At 43.1% G+C, this 14129-nt stretch overlaps 1 protein-coding gene across 2 annotated transcripts in view; it reads left to right on the forward strand.

Moving 5' to 3' along the window:
• Positions 1–923: 923 nt before the first annotated feature.
• kdrl (kinase insert domain receptor like) overlaps positions 924–14129 on the forward strand; it is a 46150-nt gene continuing 32944 nt past the window's right edge. For both annotated transcript variants that reach the window (XM_030367851.1, XM_030367852.1), the window contains exons 1-8: positions 924–1439; positions 7410–7491; positions 8800–8993; positions 11157–11278; positions 12573–12720; positions 12904–13031; positions 13321–13498; positions 13737–13860. In XM_030367851.1, the coding sequence (XP_030223711.1) occupies positions 1376–1439; positions 7410–7491; positions 8800–8993; positions 11157–11278; positions 12573–12720; positions 12904–13031; positions 13321–13498; positions 13737–13860 (1040 nt within the window). In that variant the 5' untranslated portion in view covers positions 924–1375. The remainder of the gene's footprint in view (positions 1440–7409; positions 7492–8799; positions 8994–11156; positions 11279–12572; positions 12721–12903; positions 13032–13320; positions 13499–13736; positions 13861–14129) is intronic.

A 14129-nucleotide genomic window follows, 5' to 3' on the forward strand; every position in this document is an offset into this window, starting at 1 on the left:
GTGAGGCCAGGATGCTGTTATTTACAAGAGCTTCTACACGCACAGCTCACTGACAGAGGACACACAAACACACACGCACAGCGTTTATTTACCTTGATATAAAAAGCTGTATATCCTGTTACTCATGTTAAAAATAAACCCCAGCAAATGTCCATTCTTAACAACCAGACATATATGGTGTATTTGATAGAATAATGGCTGTTTACTTTTATGTCTCCTCAAAAAAAACATTACAACAAGCATTTCAGAAACTGACAAGATAACTTTGATTTTATCATTTAAACAAAATGCTCTGTGAGAGAACAATCAATGTAAAAATGCAAGTTTGTTTTTGTTCTTAACCACGTAGAACTGGGAGGAAATGAAAGCAGATTTTATGCAACAATGTTTATGTTATAACTTTTCAAGTTAACTATTAATGAGACTAATCTCATTGAAGTCCTGGTGGTTGCATTTATTGTGAATGAAGCCCATTGTCCTTTCATTTCATAAAAGTATTATCCCCTCCTCAATCCTCAATCTTCAAAACAGGCTCCAAGCAAGGTTTTGTTTCCTCTAAATATCTGATACACACTAAGCTGTATGAGCACATTTCAGTAATAGTCAGAGTTAAACTGATTCCTAACAAGTTTTTAAGTTTGGTATTCCACTTTAAGCAAACGGTGGTATCGATCTGAGAGGAAGAAAAAATAAAATAATGTATGATAGGAAGTAAAACAAGTATATAAACTTTTAGAATTAAACAAGATAAAGTTATAACTCATCGTATTAGTAGTGGTATGCCGCATTTGGCAAAAATACATAAGCTATCATTATTTTACAAAATGTTAAAATGTAAATTAAAAGTCCCTCCTCATTAGCTCCCAGACAGAAGTAGTGACGTTGCGTCCTTCCTCTCTGCCCTCTATAAAGTTTGGCTCGCGTGCGGGACCGCAAGTGTGAGGCGAAAGGAAGGAGAATTTCCATCAGTGGGTATTAAAGGAAAAAGTACCCCTATGGTTGGCGTTCTTCAGCTCTATTGCTGTTCAAATTAAACATTCATTCAAAGTGTTGAAAATCCTGATCACTGATATTTCCTTAGCGATATCTAAATCGCACCTGCCGAGAGGAGCTCCCGAGGTACAGAGCCTGCTCGCCTCATTCCGCGGAGAGGAGCTCTATTGAGAACCGCGCGATGGGATTGGAGACAGACCGTCACTGACTCTTTTCACATTTATTATTGACTCGTTGGGGATAGACACAGAGCAGGTTTTCCTCTGTAGAAGTTTTGGACACCTTCGGGAAGTCTTATTTTTCGTTACGTGGATCTACGACACCGGTCTTTGTGATTATCAAGCGGTTTGGATTTGGATGAAGAGTTGTGTGGAGTAACAGAATGGCACCATCCGACTGTTTTCAGTTAGTCGCTGTCATCTTTTATTGGGTGGCTCAAATAAATGGTAAGATTGTATGCTTATTTTCCTCATTGTTTATCCGTTGCTGGTTTATTTGCATGTAGCCTATGTTTGTAATGTTATGGACCCATAATGGGTCCATAACAAACATACAACATACGAAAACATACAATTACTTTATAATGGGTCACCCATTATAAAGTAATTCATAGTTGGCTACAGGGAATTTCATTGAAACTTCAGATGAACATTGTTTCGCTTTCTTTCGTTTTTTTGTTTTTTATTTTTATTTGCAAAGGAAATAGGGTATACCAACAATGCCAACAATACATCTCGTTATTTTTTTATAAACACATCTACCAGGCCTACGCGTTATAAGCCGATAACGGTGACAACCACGTGATTGGTTACGTCCTTTGATTATTCTTATTTGCTTTCTGTATTCGTGAGTGCTCAGGTAGTCGCTGGAGCGTGCAGTTGTTTCATAGCCACTAGAGGTAGCGGATGTTAAGTCCTGCATCGCTGCCTGCAATCTTGCAAAACTCTTGAGATGCGTCCATAATATTAAAGTGCTATTTCAGGACATTCCAAATTGATATGATGAAAAATGAATGTACAATGTACAATATAGTGGTGGTTCATCCGCCTTTTTTCACTTGGGTTGAGGTTGTCACTTTGGTTTTGTAGGCTAGGGCTATTCCTTCCTATACATAAACAGACCGCCAAACAAAGACGCACCCCACACAGACACACACGCAACAAATCAGTCATTCACAGTCAGGTATTAGCGTCCGTGTCTGGCAGTGTTTGTTAGTGAGTTTCCTTCGCTGTCCACGCACAGCACAGAGCGTGGGAAAGACACTGGGAGGAAACGGACGTTTGGGCAAGAGAGGCACCCTCCTGGAATTGTTCGGACGAGCAGAGGTCACGGAAATGGGAAACGCTACCTGAGCAAAGACTTCTTCCCGAAACCTCTCTGATGCTCATATTGAGATATGTTCATCCAGTTCCTAAAAGCAGTGACGAGTATGATTGATGCACATTAACACAAATACAGAGCAGTTATTCACCGATGAGATAGATTCCAAGAATAAGCTCACACGCTCTGCATTGCTATTTTTCTTATGCTTGGATTATGATTAGGTGGAGATGATGGATGCCATTATGAGGATATGCTCCTACCATGCCTAACCATACCTTGCTGGTTAGGCAGGCCATGTTCTCAAACAGGACAAAAACATTGTTTACAGTGTTAGGCCTACTGCTCTTCTACTGTCTATCTTTTCTCCTTTATCTGCCAATTGTCCAAAGTCTAACCGTAATGACATCAGTTGACTAAGACAAACAGGATTATTGTTCTATTCGTTTTGCATCCTGACTGACAATGATTGATTCCGAACTGTTTCAAATGGAGCATATAACTACTTTGGGTTAAAAGGTAGACATGGTTTGAGTGCTTAAACATGACCCATCAACAACATTCTTAATGAACCATGATGAGTCAGAGGGGTGAGTTTCAACTAAGACTGAAACTTGAAAGTCACACAGTTGTGACATGTGTTCTGTTTTCCTCTGTTGTAACAAATGTTAAACGAATCCCCTATTGCTTCAGATATCATTGAAACAATCTGGTAATATTGTCAGTGAATATATGGTTTGAATTAACGTGGTAATACAGTCATTGGATTCAGCCATTCCTTAAAATCATTTTATGAAAATTTAGATGGGATTGCGTCTACCTTTCCCTAAAATATAGAACTTTGTCTTTACTGAAGGAAATCCATATACTCAGCTTATAGTATTAATAAAATGTACCATGACTTGGGTCCTTGAAATTTAAATGACATGTTATTTGTAAAAATTGTCGTCCCCCATCGGAGTTAATCTGCACACTAGCCGGCTTTGACCTTGCACACACAGAAACACAACGAATAAACCCACTTACGATGCACCTAGATCTAAAGCCAAAAGGGCAGCCAAAAACGTAAAACAGCAAGGTATATCTTGTTCCTTATTGCTCTTCTTAAAGCAGGATTATATTAGCATCCCTGGTCTAGCTCGGCTTGAGCCGGCAATATATTTCCTTGTAACCCCTGTGTGAGATTTCAATTTCAAGGAGCTTCTGTGCGTTGCTTAGTTTTAATCAGACATGGTAGATAGCCGCAATCTCCTTGGCTTATGCAGTATACATCAGCTCTATACGAGTCAGAAAGGCCACTCACTGTGGCCAGGTGCTTTCCTTTTATTTATGCTTTTTTAAAGAGGACTCTTGGACATTTTAGCCCTCCCTCACTGTTGTCTTAACCCTGTAGTTGGCAATTGCAAGGGATTTTGGAGGGAACCCATGTCATAAAATATTCCATCACAAAGCCAACCCCAACGTGTAGCATGGCTACGACATTATTAACAACTTACTTTTGCTGGGCTCCAAGTCCTCTTCAATTTTTTGCGGTAAATCTCCTGCTGGGATATAGCACCTATTGTACATTTATCTTAGTGTTTAACTATAATATTTTAAACTAACATGACGATGAAATTGACACAAAAACCTCTTCGGAGCATTACAGCTGCCTTTTTCTTTTTTTATATCGAGTAAATAAATGTTAATATCAATCCAAACTTCGACAACCTCTGTTCATATAAAAAATGTAGACCCTGCTACAAAATCCATTCAGAATCTCCCTCCATGCAATATTCCCACTCCATAATTTGTAAAACTCCTATATCCTTCTTATGGGCTTGTCGATATAGTCACTTGTTTAATCCACCAATGATAAAAAAACATAAATATACATGTATAATTTCATAATACCATAATAATACAATACCATACCAACATCTTCCTACCCTGGGTTAGACTATTGTGTAGGCCTTAGGAAACTTTCCTTATGGTGGCCACAGCCAGTACACATTTCACCCCCAAAGATACGTGATCCACCCCCCTCGGCCCTCTCTCCGTCTTTATCTAGAGTAATAGCCCCCTCTCCGGCCCTTTTCAGCTGCCTTTGTTGCCCGTTCTTTGGGACTTTTGAAACTATAAAGAGGAAAGCGGTGTGCTTCCACACGAGAGTCGCCGACAGTCACATTGTTGCTTTGCCTTGAAAACACCCCAAAAAAAGATGGGCTCTGGTCATCTCCTTCCCCCCCCTTCCCCCCTGAGACTCCTGTGTCATGGTTAGTCACAAAGTGTGCGGAGATTAATAGGGCCCTGTCGTACAAAGTGGAGGGAATTCCGCACATTATGCCCAGCAGACAGAGGGCTGAGGCAGGGCGGCTTCCTGCCACGCTAGAGTCATCGCATACAGTAATCGTGGCTTTTACTGCCAAATACCACCCAGGGACAGCTCCTTGTTTCATAGGGAATATCAAGGGACAGATCATTGCACGTGTTGATTCATGAATCAATATGCATGACATATTAATACTGTTGAGCATTGTATGGCTAAATGTAATCTTGTATTACAGAACATTTATTTTTTTCCAACACCGGTGATCCTGATTCAATAATGATATTACGATCATTCGACAATTTCAATTGTGTCCATAGTTTAAAGTAATTATTTGTCTTGGACAGGGTCAAATGGAAATATCTGTACAACAGAGGCAGATTTTTTGGTCACACACTTGTTTTTGCAGGCTAAAACATTTTCATTTAGTATCTGAGACAAACATGTCAAAATGTTAAAGTCTAAATCATCCAATCCAAGCATATAAAAGAAGAAAAACATCTTCATTTCCTGGCGGGTGAGAGATCATCATAAATGTTTTAAGAACGGAGAGTCCTGGCCCGGTACCTTTCCTGTGAACCCTGTGAGGTCAAACAGACAAATAGGATCCCAGATGAACCACAGTGAGCATCAAAATGGTAAATACTAAGTGAACTACAGTTTGATGCTCACTCTAGGAATAAGCTCATGACAAATCATACAAGCACATAGTGTGGATGAAAAGAAGAGAATGATCGAGGGGAAACGGTGAGAACGAAGTGAGAAAGAGAGACCTTGATGGATGTTTTGTCACGTTCTCTTGGTCTCCGTCTGATTCACTCACGTTTTGTCTCTCCCTATCTCTCTCTACCTATCCCCATCTCTCTGTCACATTCTCTCCGGTCCCGCTCTTCCTAAACTGTGTGTTTCTGGAGGCTCTCTCTAATCGGATCCAGCTCTGGGGCTCTTTGATCGACCACAATAAGCACCATTTCTGCCATTTCTCAGACGCTCTGCTGGAGGAATGCAGCAGATCCCATCAAGAGACATCTGTCTTGATGGGATGCTTGATGCTGAGGTCAGCACTGTGCAGCCAGAGGGTCAGGTGGGAGAGTTCTGAAGACAGATGATGTGGGTAAAGAGACACCGGGGGGGGTCTTATCCCTGGGGTGGGGGGGTTTGCTGCTTCGTACTCCATCTGTAGTGTGTTAGAGAAGAGTGTGGGGAGAGATAACCGCCTGGCCATGAGAGATTAAGTGCAGCGAGCCAAGTCAATTGGTAATTCTTGTTTGTGTTTGTGTGGGCGCTTGTGTGGCTTATCGGTTTGGTTGCTTTGAGATGCACTAGTTCAGGTGATGTTTGCCATGTCGACACATCTTCCACTCAGACGTTATCGGTGTCCATGAGGGTCCGTATATACAGTTGGTTCCATATATGAAAAATGACAAATGAGTATATATTCAAACTACACTTATACACCTGGTAGACTGTAGCAAATGGCAATCGTGAAGGGGACTCAAAGCCAAGGGCTTTGATAAATGGGATGGAACCAGCCACAACAGATGGTTTCTATCGTGTGTCTGAATGATGGATATCGCCTAATCTTCTGTGAAAGTAATAACTACTACTAATAATAAACAGTGGGCAGTTGCGTGGCATCCAAAATGGGAGCTGAATAACATTATAGAACACCACCACCCCCACCCTACCCCCTGCACCCCCTCCAAAAAACCTTGGGCAGCAAAACAATGATGTTACAACATTACACAAGGAAGCGGGTTTCAGGTGTCGCTGCCAACATTGGCACGGCCTTGCCTGGCCATGTGCAACAGCAGGACTTTGGTGCATGCTCATGCTTTGGATGTCAGCCAGCAGCATAGTTCTAGTCAGTAGTAGCACTTAATACATATATTGCATAACCATTGTCTTTGTAGGACCATATGATACAACTTAACGTTTATATGTAGGCTTGCTTATGACACGATTCGTACCGTGAGCTGGTTTGCGTGGTAATAAGGATTGTCAATGCATAAGGAAAAAACGTTTGGGGAGTACGGTGCAAAGAAGGAAGTTGCTGAAGGGACGTTTGGACTCACCTCTCACACACGTACGCACACACCACCGCCCCGAGGAGTCAATGAGTGTTTCCTCATCTCAGCACCTGCAGATGAGACAAGCCTTTATCCCGGCTCCACCCCCATTCCACCCCAACTGAACATGTGATAACAGCACCCTGAACATAAACAAGGTCAACGGTTAAATAAATGAAACCCATTTTTATTTGTAACCCGTTCCCAATAGGCCCACTACAGTTTGGCAGCTTTTAAGAGAAGACAAAGGGAGAGAGAGACAAATCTCTTCAATGTGTCCTCTCTGTCTCTTGCTCTCTCTCCCACACACATTTGCTCATCACCACCGACATTGTTGGTGTGCTTCTGCACCAAACCCCCCCTGTGATCTCAGAGCAAATTGCATAAATGGCTGAGGCTGGAATCACACATGCGTGCTTCCACATGAATGCTGGGAAAATATCCCAGGTCGTATTCGGTGTGCATAGGTATTCTATTTGAGCGGTAGCTCTGATGCTGTTACTATTCATTTATTTGAAACTTTTATCTTGCTCACTTGGCCCCGGATCTAATATTCTTTGTGTGTTTTTTTGTTTTGTGTGTGTGTGTGTGTGTGTGTGTGTGTGTGTGTGTGTGTGTGTGTGTGTGTGTGTGTGTGTGTGTGTGTGTGTGTGTGTGTGTGTGTGTGTGTGTGTGTGTGTGTGTGTGTGTGTGTGTGTGCATGGCTGTGTGTCCCACAGGAAACCTGACACCCCCTCGGATGTATCCGTCCCATAACCCTCTAATTCGCCACAGAGGAGACTCACTAGAGCTCATATGCAGGTATGTTACACACACCGACACTTTTGATAAATGAGTCCATCATTATGTTCATTGTTATCACATTAAAGGGGCAGTAGGTAGGATTCGTGAGTTGTAAGGAGAGGGAGTAGAATGGAGCATAGAGAGCAGGATTGTTTTTTAATAATCCACATATAAAAGAAAAATCCTCCCCCTTTTCCTAAGTTTCTCCGCCATTGAGAAATGTTGCATTCAGGCATCTGTGATTGACATGCAGGATGGACTACCCGAAGCAATCAGGAATGAGACGCCTTGATTGATAAGAAATTAGCAAGTAGGCTGGAATAGATGCATACAGAGTCAATCTGAACAGATATTCTCACAGAGAAGTGAACTCTCTAATTGCTGACAGAGGGCTATGGCATTTCACAAATTTCTTCGTCTTAATTCGTCAGGCGGAGTTGTTCCCACCTTCCGGAACTTTCATCACATTAGTCAGAAATAAATCAGAGGACCAGGGGAAGATTTTGCAGATTTCAAGAGAAACACACACCCATACACCCATACACACATGGAAAACAGAAACCACTGCAAGGTAGTGGTCTGTGGGGGGTGGAGGTCATTTATCAATTTTTTTGCATTTCCACCATTTTGTTGTGAGTTGGATAGGGATGTGTGGTCTTTGCTGGAGGGAGGTGTCTTTATCCCAGTGGTCCACTATCTCATTTGCTAAGATTAGAGAGTTGTGCCTCATTTTGTAGTCGTGCCAGGAATGCTGAGCTGTGCTCATCTCTCTAACAAAACGTTTCCTTAGAAGGCTATACAATATATATATATATATGCAACATGCTGTGCTTCTGTCCCTGCTGTTTTTGACCCAGAGTGCTGCAGGCAAAGTCACTGGTATGCAAAACATGTTTGAAGTTCCGCTGGGATCACTTTAATGGCCGCTTTAAAACGAATAGTGTGTGAAAATATGTGTTAGGCGAGCCTAGTTACTTCATCCATGAGAAAGATGTTCTGGTTGCATTCACATGAAACATTCACATGCAAGTTTCCGTTTCAATAAGTGTGATGGACATTAGCACAAGAAAAATATTTTTGGGAAAAAAATCAATCTAAAAGGTCCTTGCTCTTGTTTTGGCATTGAGGGAAAATCTCAAGTCTTGGGTGTTTAAAATAGTGGTAATTCCTTCTATTGGTCGAGTACATTCTCAAAAGGTGTGATACAAGATATGTGTGTGGAACTGAAACAGCTATCACCATATTCATCCATCCCGTACGTTTAAAACGATCACCCATTTATACCCTCCTCTCCTCTTCGGTTGGTTCTCTGCGCTTGATTGACAGGGGCACTGACAAGCTGCATTGGGTCCTGCCACGTTCCCTCTCTTCGGACGGGGTCGTGGTGGAGGACTGCGAGCCCAACCAAAATCCCCACTGCAGCAAGCTGACGCTCAGACATCTACAAGCAGGCGACACGGGCACCTACACATGCAGCTACTCCCAGAAAGCCCTTCGCCACGTCTACGTCTACGTCAAAGGTGAGACTCGAGTCGCCATGCCTTCCAAAGGTGCTGCTGAAACCCTGGGTTGATGTGCTGAAGATGATCTATGTGAAAAGCTTACAGCCAATCCCGGACCGGGACATCGCTCTTGCAGGTTCATTCAGTGTCGAGGCAATTGCCAGTGCGCGTAAAAACATGAAACATTATGTTCTGAAAAGCCAATGTTTTGCAGTTTTGTCTGGTTTCAATGCGAAACATGGGAGGGAAAAAAAATAAAGGAAAAAGAATGAGGGAAATTTAAAAGAAAGGAAGAAATGTTAAAGAGCAAAATAAATAATTTAAGAAGAGACCAAAAGTAGCAGAGAGTTAAAGGATAATGGCCAACCAAGACAATCAGCGGCTCAGATCGTGCACCAAATTTAGTCTACAAGCTTGAAGAGCGGTCGCAATCCCTTTGTTAATCATTTACTAGCGCTTTGAGAGCCATTCAGTGAGAGGAGCTGGCTCACAGGACTCCAGACTGTTCAGAAAGAGCTGAGACTGAGGTAAGCAGAGGAAGGGGCGTCTGTGAGGCCACGGCTTCTTGTGGAGCTGGGAGGGAGAGTTCCAACGCACGGGAAACCCTGGTCATTGACTATGATTTCCTGCCCTGGCTACTGTAAAACCGTCTCCTGAAGCACCTCTCCACAGCCCCCCCCTGTGAATGTCTATTGTCACCTTTAGTTTCAAGAGTTATCGCGTGCGAGATTTGCTTGAGTTCTTCATGAGGCACAGCTACAGTTATTATAACATGATTACAACTCAGAGTTGCATTTAAGAAGTTTAGTGAGCGGCACCCACTTTGAGATATTAACTCAGGCAACCAAAGTCCACTGCCACACCCAGATCAAATGTATTAAATGCTGATGGGATGGCTTCACATACAAGGATTTAATAAAACGCTGTCCATGACATTAACACACATTCCAATTTTAAACCTGTTGACTATTTGGTTATTGCAGAAACCAGTTTGGAATTGTTAAAAGTCACCAAGCCAAACAGATATAATTAAATAAGTTTAGATTTAATACAGAAGTAGTAGACCTGTATGAGCAAACATACAAAGCAACATGGGTCACTTGAAACAACATTAAAATCTAATCAGAGGCACACACCCCTTTCCTCCCTTGGCTCGCCAAGCAAGACCTGACAATCACCTGCTTCCCCTTTAGTGATTTACCAGCATGCTGCCATCACGTCTAGCCTTAACACACCCCTTTCAACTATTATTACATAATTTTCCATGTGTTCTGTACAAATAATGGAGTCTTTATCACACCCGTATGTCTTGACCTTACACAAATCACTGGCTGATTTGTGTAAGGTCAGATTGAACAGATGCGTGGCTCCTGGATGCCAAACAGGAACAAACAGCAGGCCTTTGCACTCTCTCAATGGCATTCAGAGCCAGGCTCATCCACAGCCAGGCCAATCCCTAGCCAGGCTCAACCCCAGCCTGGCTGATCCAAAGGCAGGCTGAACCCCAGCCTGGCCCATCCCCAGCCAGGCCCATACCCAGCCAGGCTGAACCCCAGCCTGGCTGATCCACAGGCAGGCTGAACCCCAGCCTGGCCCATCCCCAGCCAGGCCCATACCCAGCCAGGCCAATCCCGAGCCAGGCTGAACCCCAGCCAGGGCCATCCACAGGAAGGCCTATCCCCAGCAAAGCCCATCCCCAGCCAGGCCTATCCCCATCGAGGCTGAACCACAGCCAGGCCTATCCCCAGCTTGGCTGAACCAAAGCCAGGCCTATCCCCAGCGAGGCTGAACCCCAGCCCGGCCCGCTCCATCCTGTTTGATTTCTTTGTGGCACAGCCCCAAGTTTGCCTTGATTCAATTGGGATTTGTGCTGAAATAGATTTGGCTCTACATGCCTTTCGTAATTTGTAATTGACTACAAAAAATCCCTAGAGGGACAAGTAAATAAGAGATTACTTTTATCTATTAAGTGATATGGCACTGTCCTCCAAGGCGACTTACGCTGCGTTCAGAATACATGTGAACAATAAGATGTTTGGCATCTTGCCCATGGATGCCAACAGGTAGTTATAGACATTTGAAAATTAACCCCCATGACCCCTGGGTTGGGAGCCCAACCCCCAAAAAACCACTCTATTCCTGGCCTAACTGTAACTTTTGTCACCACCTCTTCCTTTACAGATCCCCATTCTCCCTTTGTAAGCCAAAAGGGTACTCCTGAGGTGATTTTTGTGTACGCGCACAAAACCACACTCATAGTGCCCTGTAGGACCACCTCTCCGGATGCAGTTGTAACATTGGTGGTAAGGCCTTATTTTTGTATCTGTACATAAAGTCACACATCGTTTAGTCTCATTGACACACCAACGTCGCAGACCGTATTTTACAGACACTGTTGTGTCCGTAGTGTTATTAGCAATATAAACCCATGTACAAACCGTTTATTATTCTTTGTTTGAGATTGCATTCTTGGATAATCCTTTCGGGAAAAACGTCTCTGAGCTTCGGAGTTCCCAGCCCGTGACACAGGTTGGACGTAGACGTCACAGGGATGTCAACGGACCGTACCAAGGAATGTCCTTCAAGAGAAGAGTACAACAAACCCAGGCTGTTTGCCCTCAAGAGTGTGTGGTCAAATCTCACATGCGTTGTGAGTTATACCAGCCCTAGCCGTGAGGAAGTAGAGAGGGGGACAGTGGCCACTTGACGGGAAGCCCAGGGCCAACTCAGGGAGCCATCCTGTCTCCTTCCTTTAAGGACAGGAAGGTCTTCCAGGAGTGTTTCTTTTCTCAGAATAAATCCACCGTCTAAATTTAGACACACTTCTCCTGCAAACATTGTGTTGCGGAAACGCAGGGGAGAATAGTAAACAGGGTGTAATCAGATGAAACAATAGCTAATGATGTCCCACAGGTTCGTTCAGTTTTATGGTGTCAGGTATCAGTTGGAGGTACAACTGCAAGACTCTGGTTTGTTTGCCGGTTATGGATCAGTTTTCATTTGACATAACATGACATTTGTAGGAAGCCGTCACAGCTAGTGTGTGAAGGCCTCTGGATCCTAACAGAACCAGTCGATGCCCGTGACTACATGCCATAAAGATTTAAGAGCATTACAACCCTTTGTCCAAAAGCCTGGTGGGAAAACAACACACCTTACCACTCCAGGGATAATGATAGCAGTTCTATAAACTTCCTTCTACAAGAAGATCTACAGCATCCCTCCTCCCTGTTTCCTTCCATCCTCCCTTGCTACGCCTCCTTTCCCAGCAAGACAAAAAACAGCACAAATATATCCAAAGCTATCCAAAGCTGAGCACCACTATAGTTTTTGTGTTTCACATCAACACAAATGATAAGAAGTTGTCCAGCCCTTGGATGGACAGATATGAAGTTATTTGTTAACATCATAAGTTTAGAGGTTCGGTGTTAAGTCTCTCATTAGACCCTTTTATCCAAAACTCCTCACAGGTAAAGGTTTAGAGACATGGGGGAACCCAGCGTCATTCGTTTGGGACGGGAACACGACAATAAACTATCCCTTGTTGCAAACGCACCCTGACAAGACACCTTCTCTATCTTTGCCCCCCACCCCCAGGGGCCACAATCTTCCCAGAAGAGTGAATGGGACCCCAAGGTGGGTTTCAAGATCTCATACCCCCCCACCATCTCCAACCACATGCTCATCTGCGAGACTTGGGTCAACGGTCAAGGATTTCAGCTCCAATATGTCCCTCAACGGTTGAGTAAGTCTCCACAAGCAAACACTGCAATCACTGGTCATAATTCCATTTTTCTTTCTATATAGAAATGTGGATTCGTTTGTCAGGGTTGTTGGTTTTGTAATGAGATGTTGAACTATTTTCCTGGATCATCTCGAATTCTGTGTCTGCCATTAATGACGTACATCACCCACCTCTTTAATGCAGCAACTACGCTAAGGAGAGTGAAGCTCATCCCGGATTCTCAAAGGGTGCTGGTGGGAGTCAACCTCACCCTCAACTGCAGCGGGGAAACCAACTATAATGGAAGAATCAGCTTTGAATGGCATATTCCCGTAAGTGCTAAGAATTACACTTAACGTTATCAAGGGATAGCATTAGCGTTATCTAAGCTAATGTGTTCGATGAGATGTCTAGATGTCTATCCAATATCATTCATAATTCACAGTAATCTGGTACACTGAGCTACACTTATAAGTGTATATCGTATCTCTTGTCATACTCTGTAGTTTCACTTTCACTTTGAAACCAGGGAAAAGTATCCAGTACAGTGACCTATTACTTGTGCGCTCTTCTCTGCAATATGGAGTTACACATTGTATTCACAATCTTCCATGTCCCCAGGCCAACCGCAGTTTCTCCATTGTGAAGGACAAGTCTGACATAGCTCCTATCGTGATGTCCAACGCCATCACGCTCCGCGCTGTCACCATGGAGGACGCCGGGGAATACAACTGCACCGCTGTGCTTCAACCAAATAACGACAAAAGGAGGCATGCATCCACCAACATCATCGTATTTAGTAAGTGCTCCGAAATGAGGGTTACATTTTTGACTATGCCGATTGTCTTTTTTATTATTATTATTATTATTTTACAGTTTTGTTTTTTTTAGGACCTTTTTCCATTGGTGCAGTTCTAGTGAGATCTTAAAACTTCCTTTGGTCAGGTGTCGCCTGTCCAGTTTTTCAAAGTCACCTTAATTGTTAGTTCATTTAATCGCTGATGTTTTATGTCTTTTATTGTTTGTTGTGGTTTCAGAGCACCCATTCCTCCACCTTAGCTATAGAAATTATCAAGATGGTTACGTCACGGTTACTGAGGGAAATAAACTGGTGTTTAGACCCGTGGTCGATGCACTGCCTTCAGCTGATTCAGTCGCATGGTAAGTGAACCCTCCAAGAAAGTTGACCCAGAAGATGTTTGTCTTATCCACATGTACAGAGGTCTCGAGATGATATCAGCTGACATATAGCTACGAGGGCTGGATAAGTGATTGATCACTTGATTTGAACATCAGTTATCATTGAATGAAAGCTTCAAAATAGTAATACATTTTTTTGGTTATCGTTGAAATAGTTTTCTTACTTATCTTAACGGTGATCATGAAAACAATGTGCTAAATTCAAATAGCACTTGATTTCCGCTGATTTT

Source organism: Gadus morhua, chromosome 10, assembly GCF_902167405.1.
Source record: "Gadus morhua chromosome 10, gadMor3.0, whole genome shotgun sequence".
NCBI classification, from domain to species: Eukaryota; Metazoa; Chordata; class Actinopteri; order Gadiformes; family Gadidae; genus Gadus; species Gadus morhua.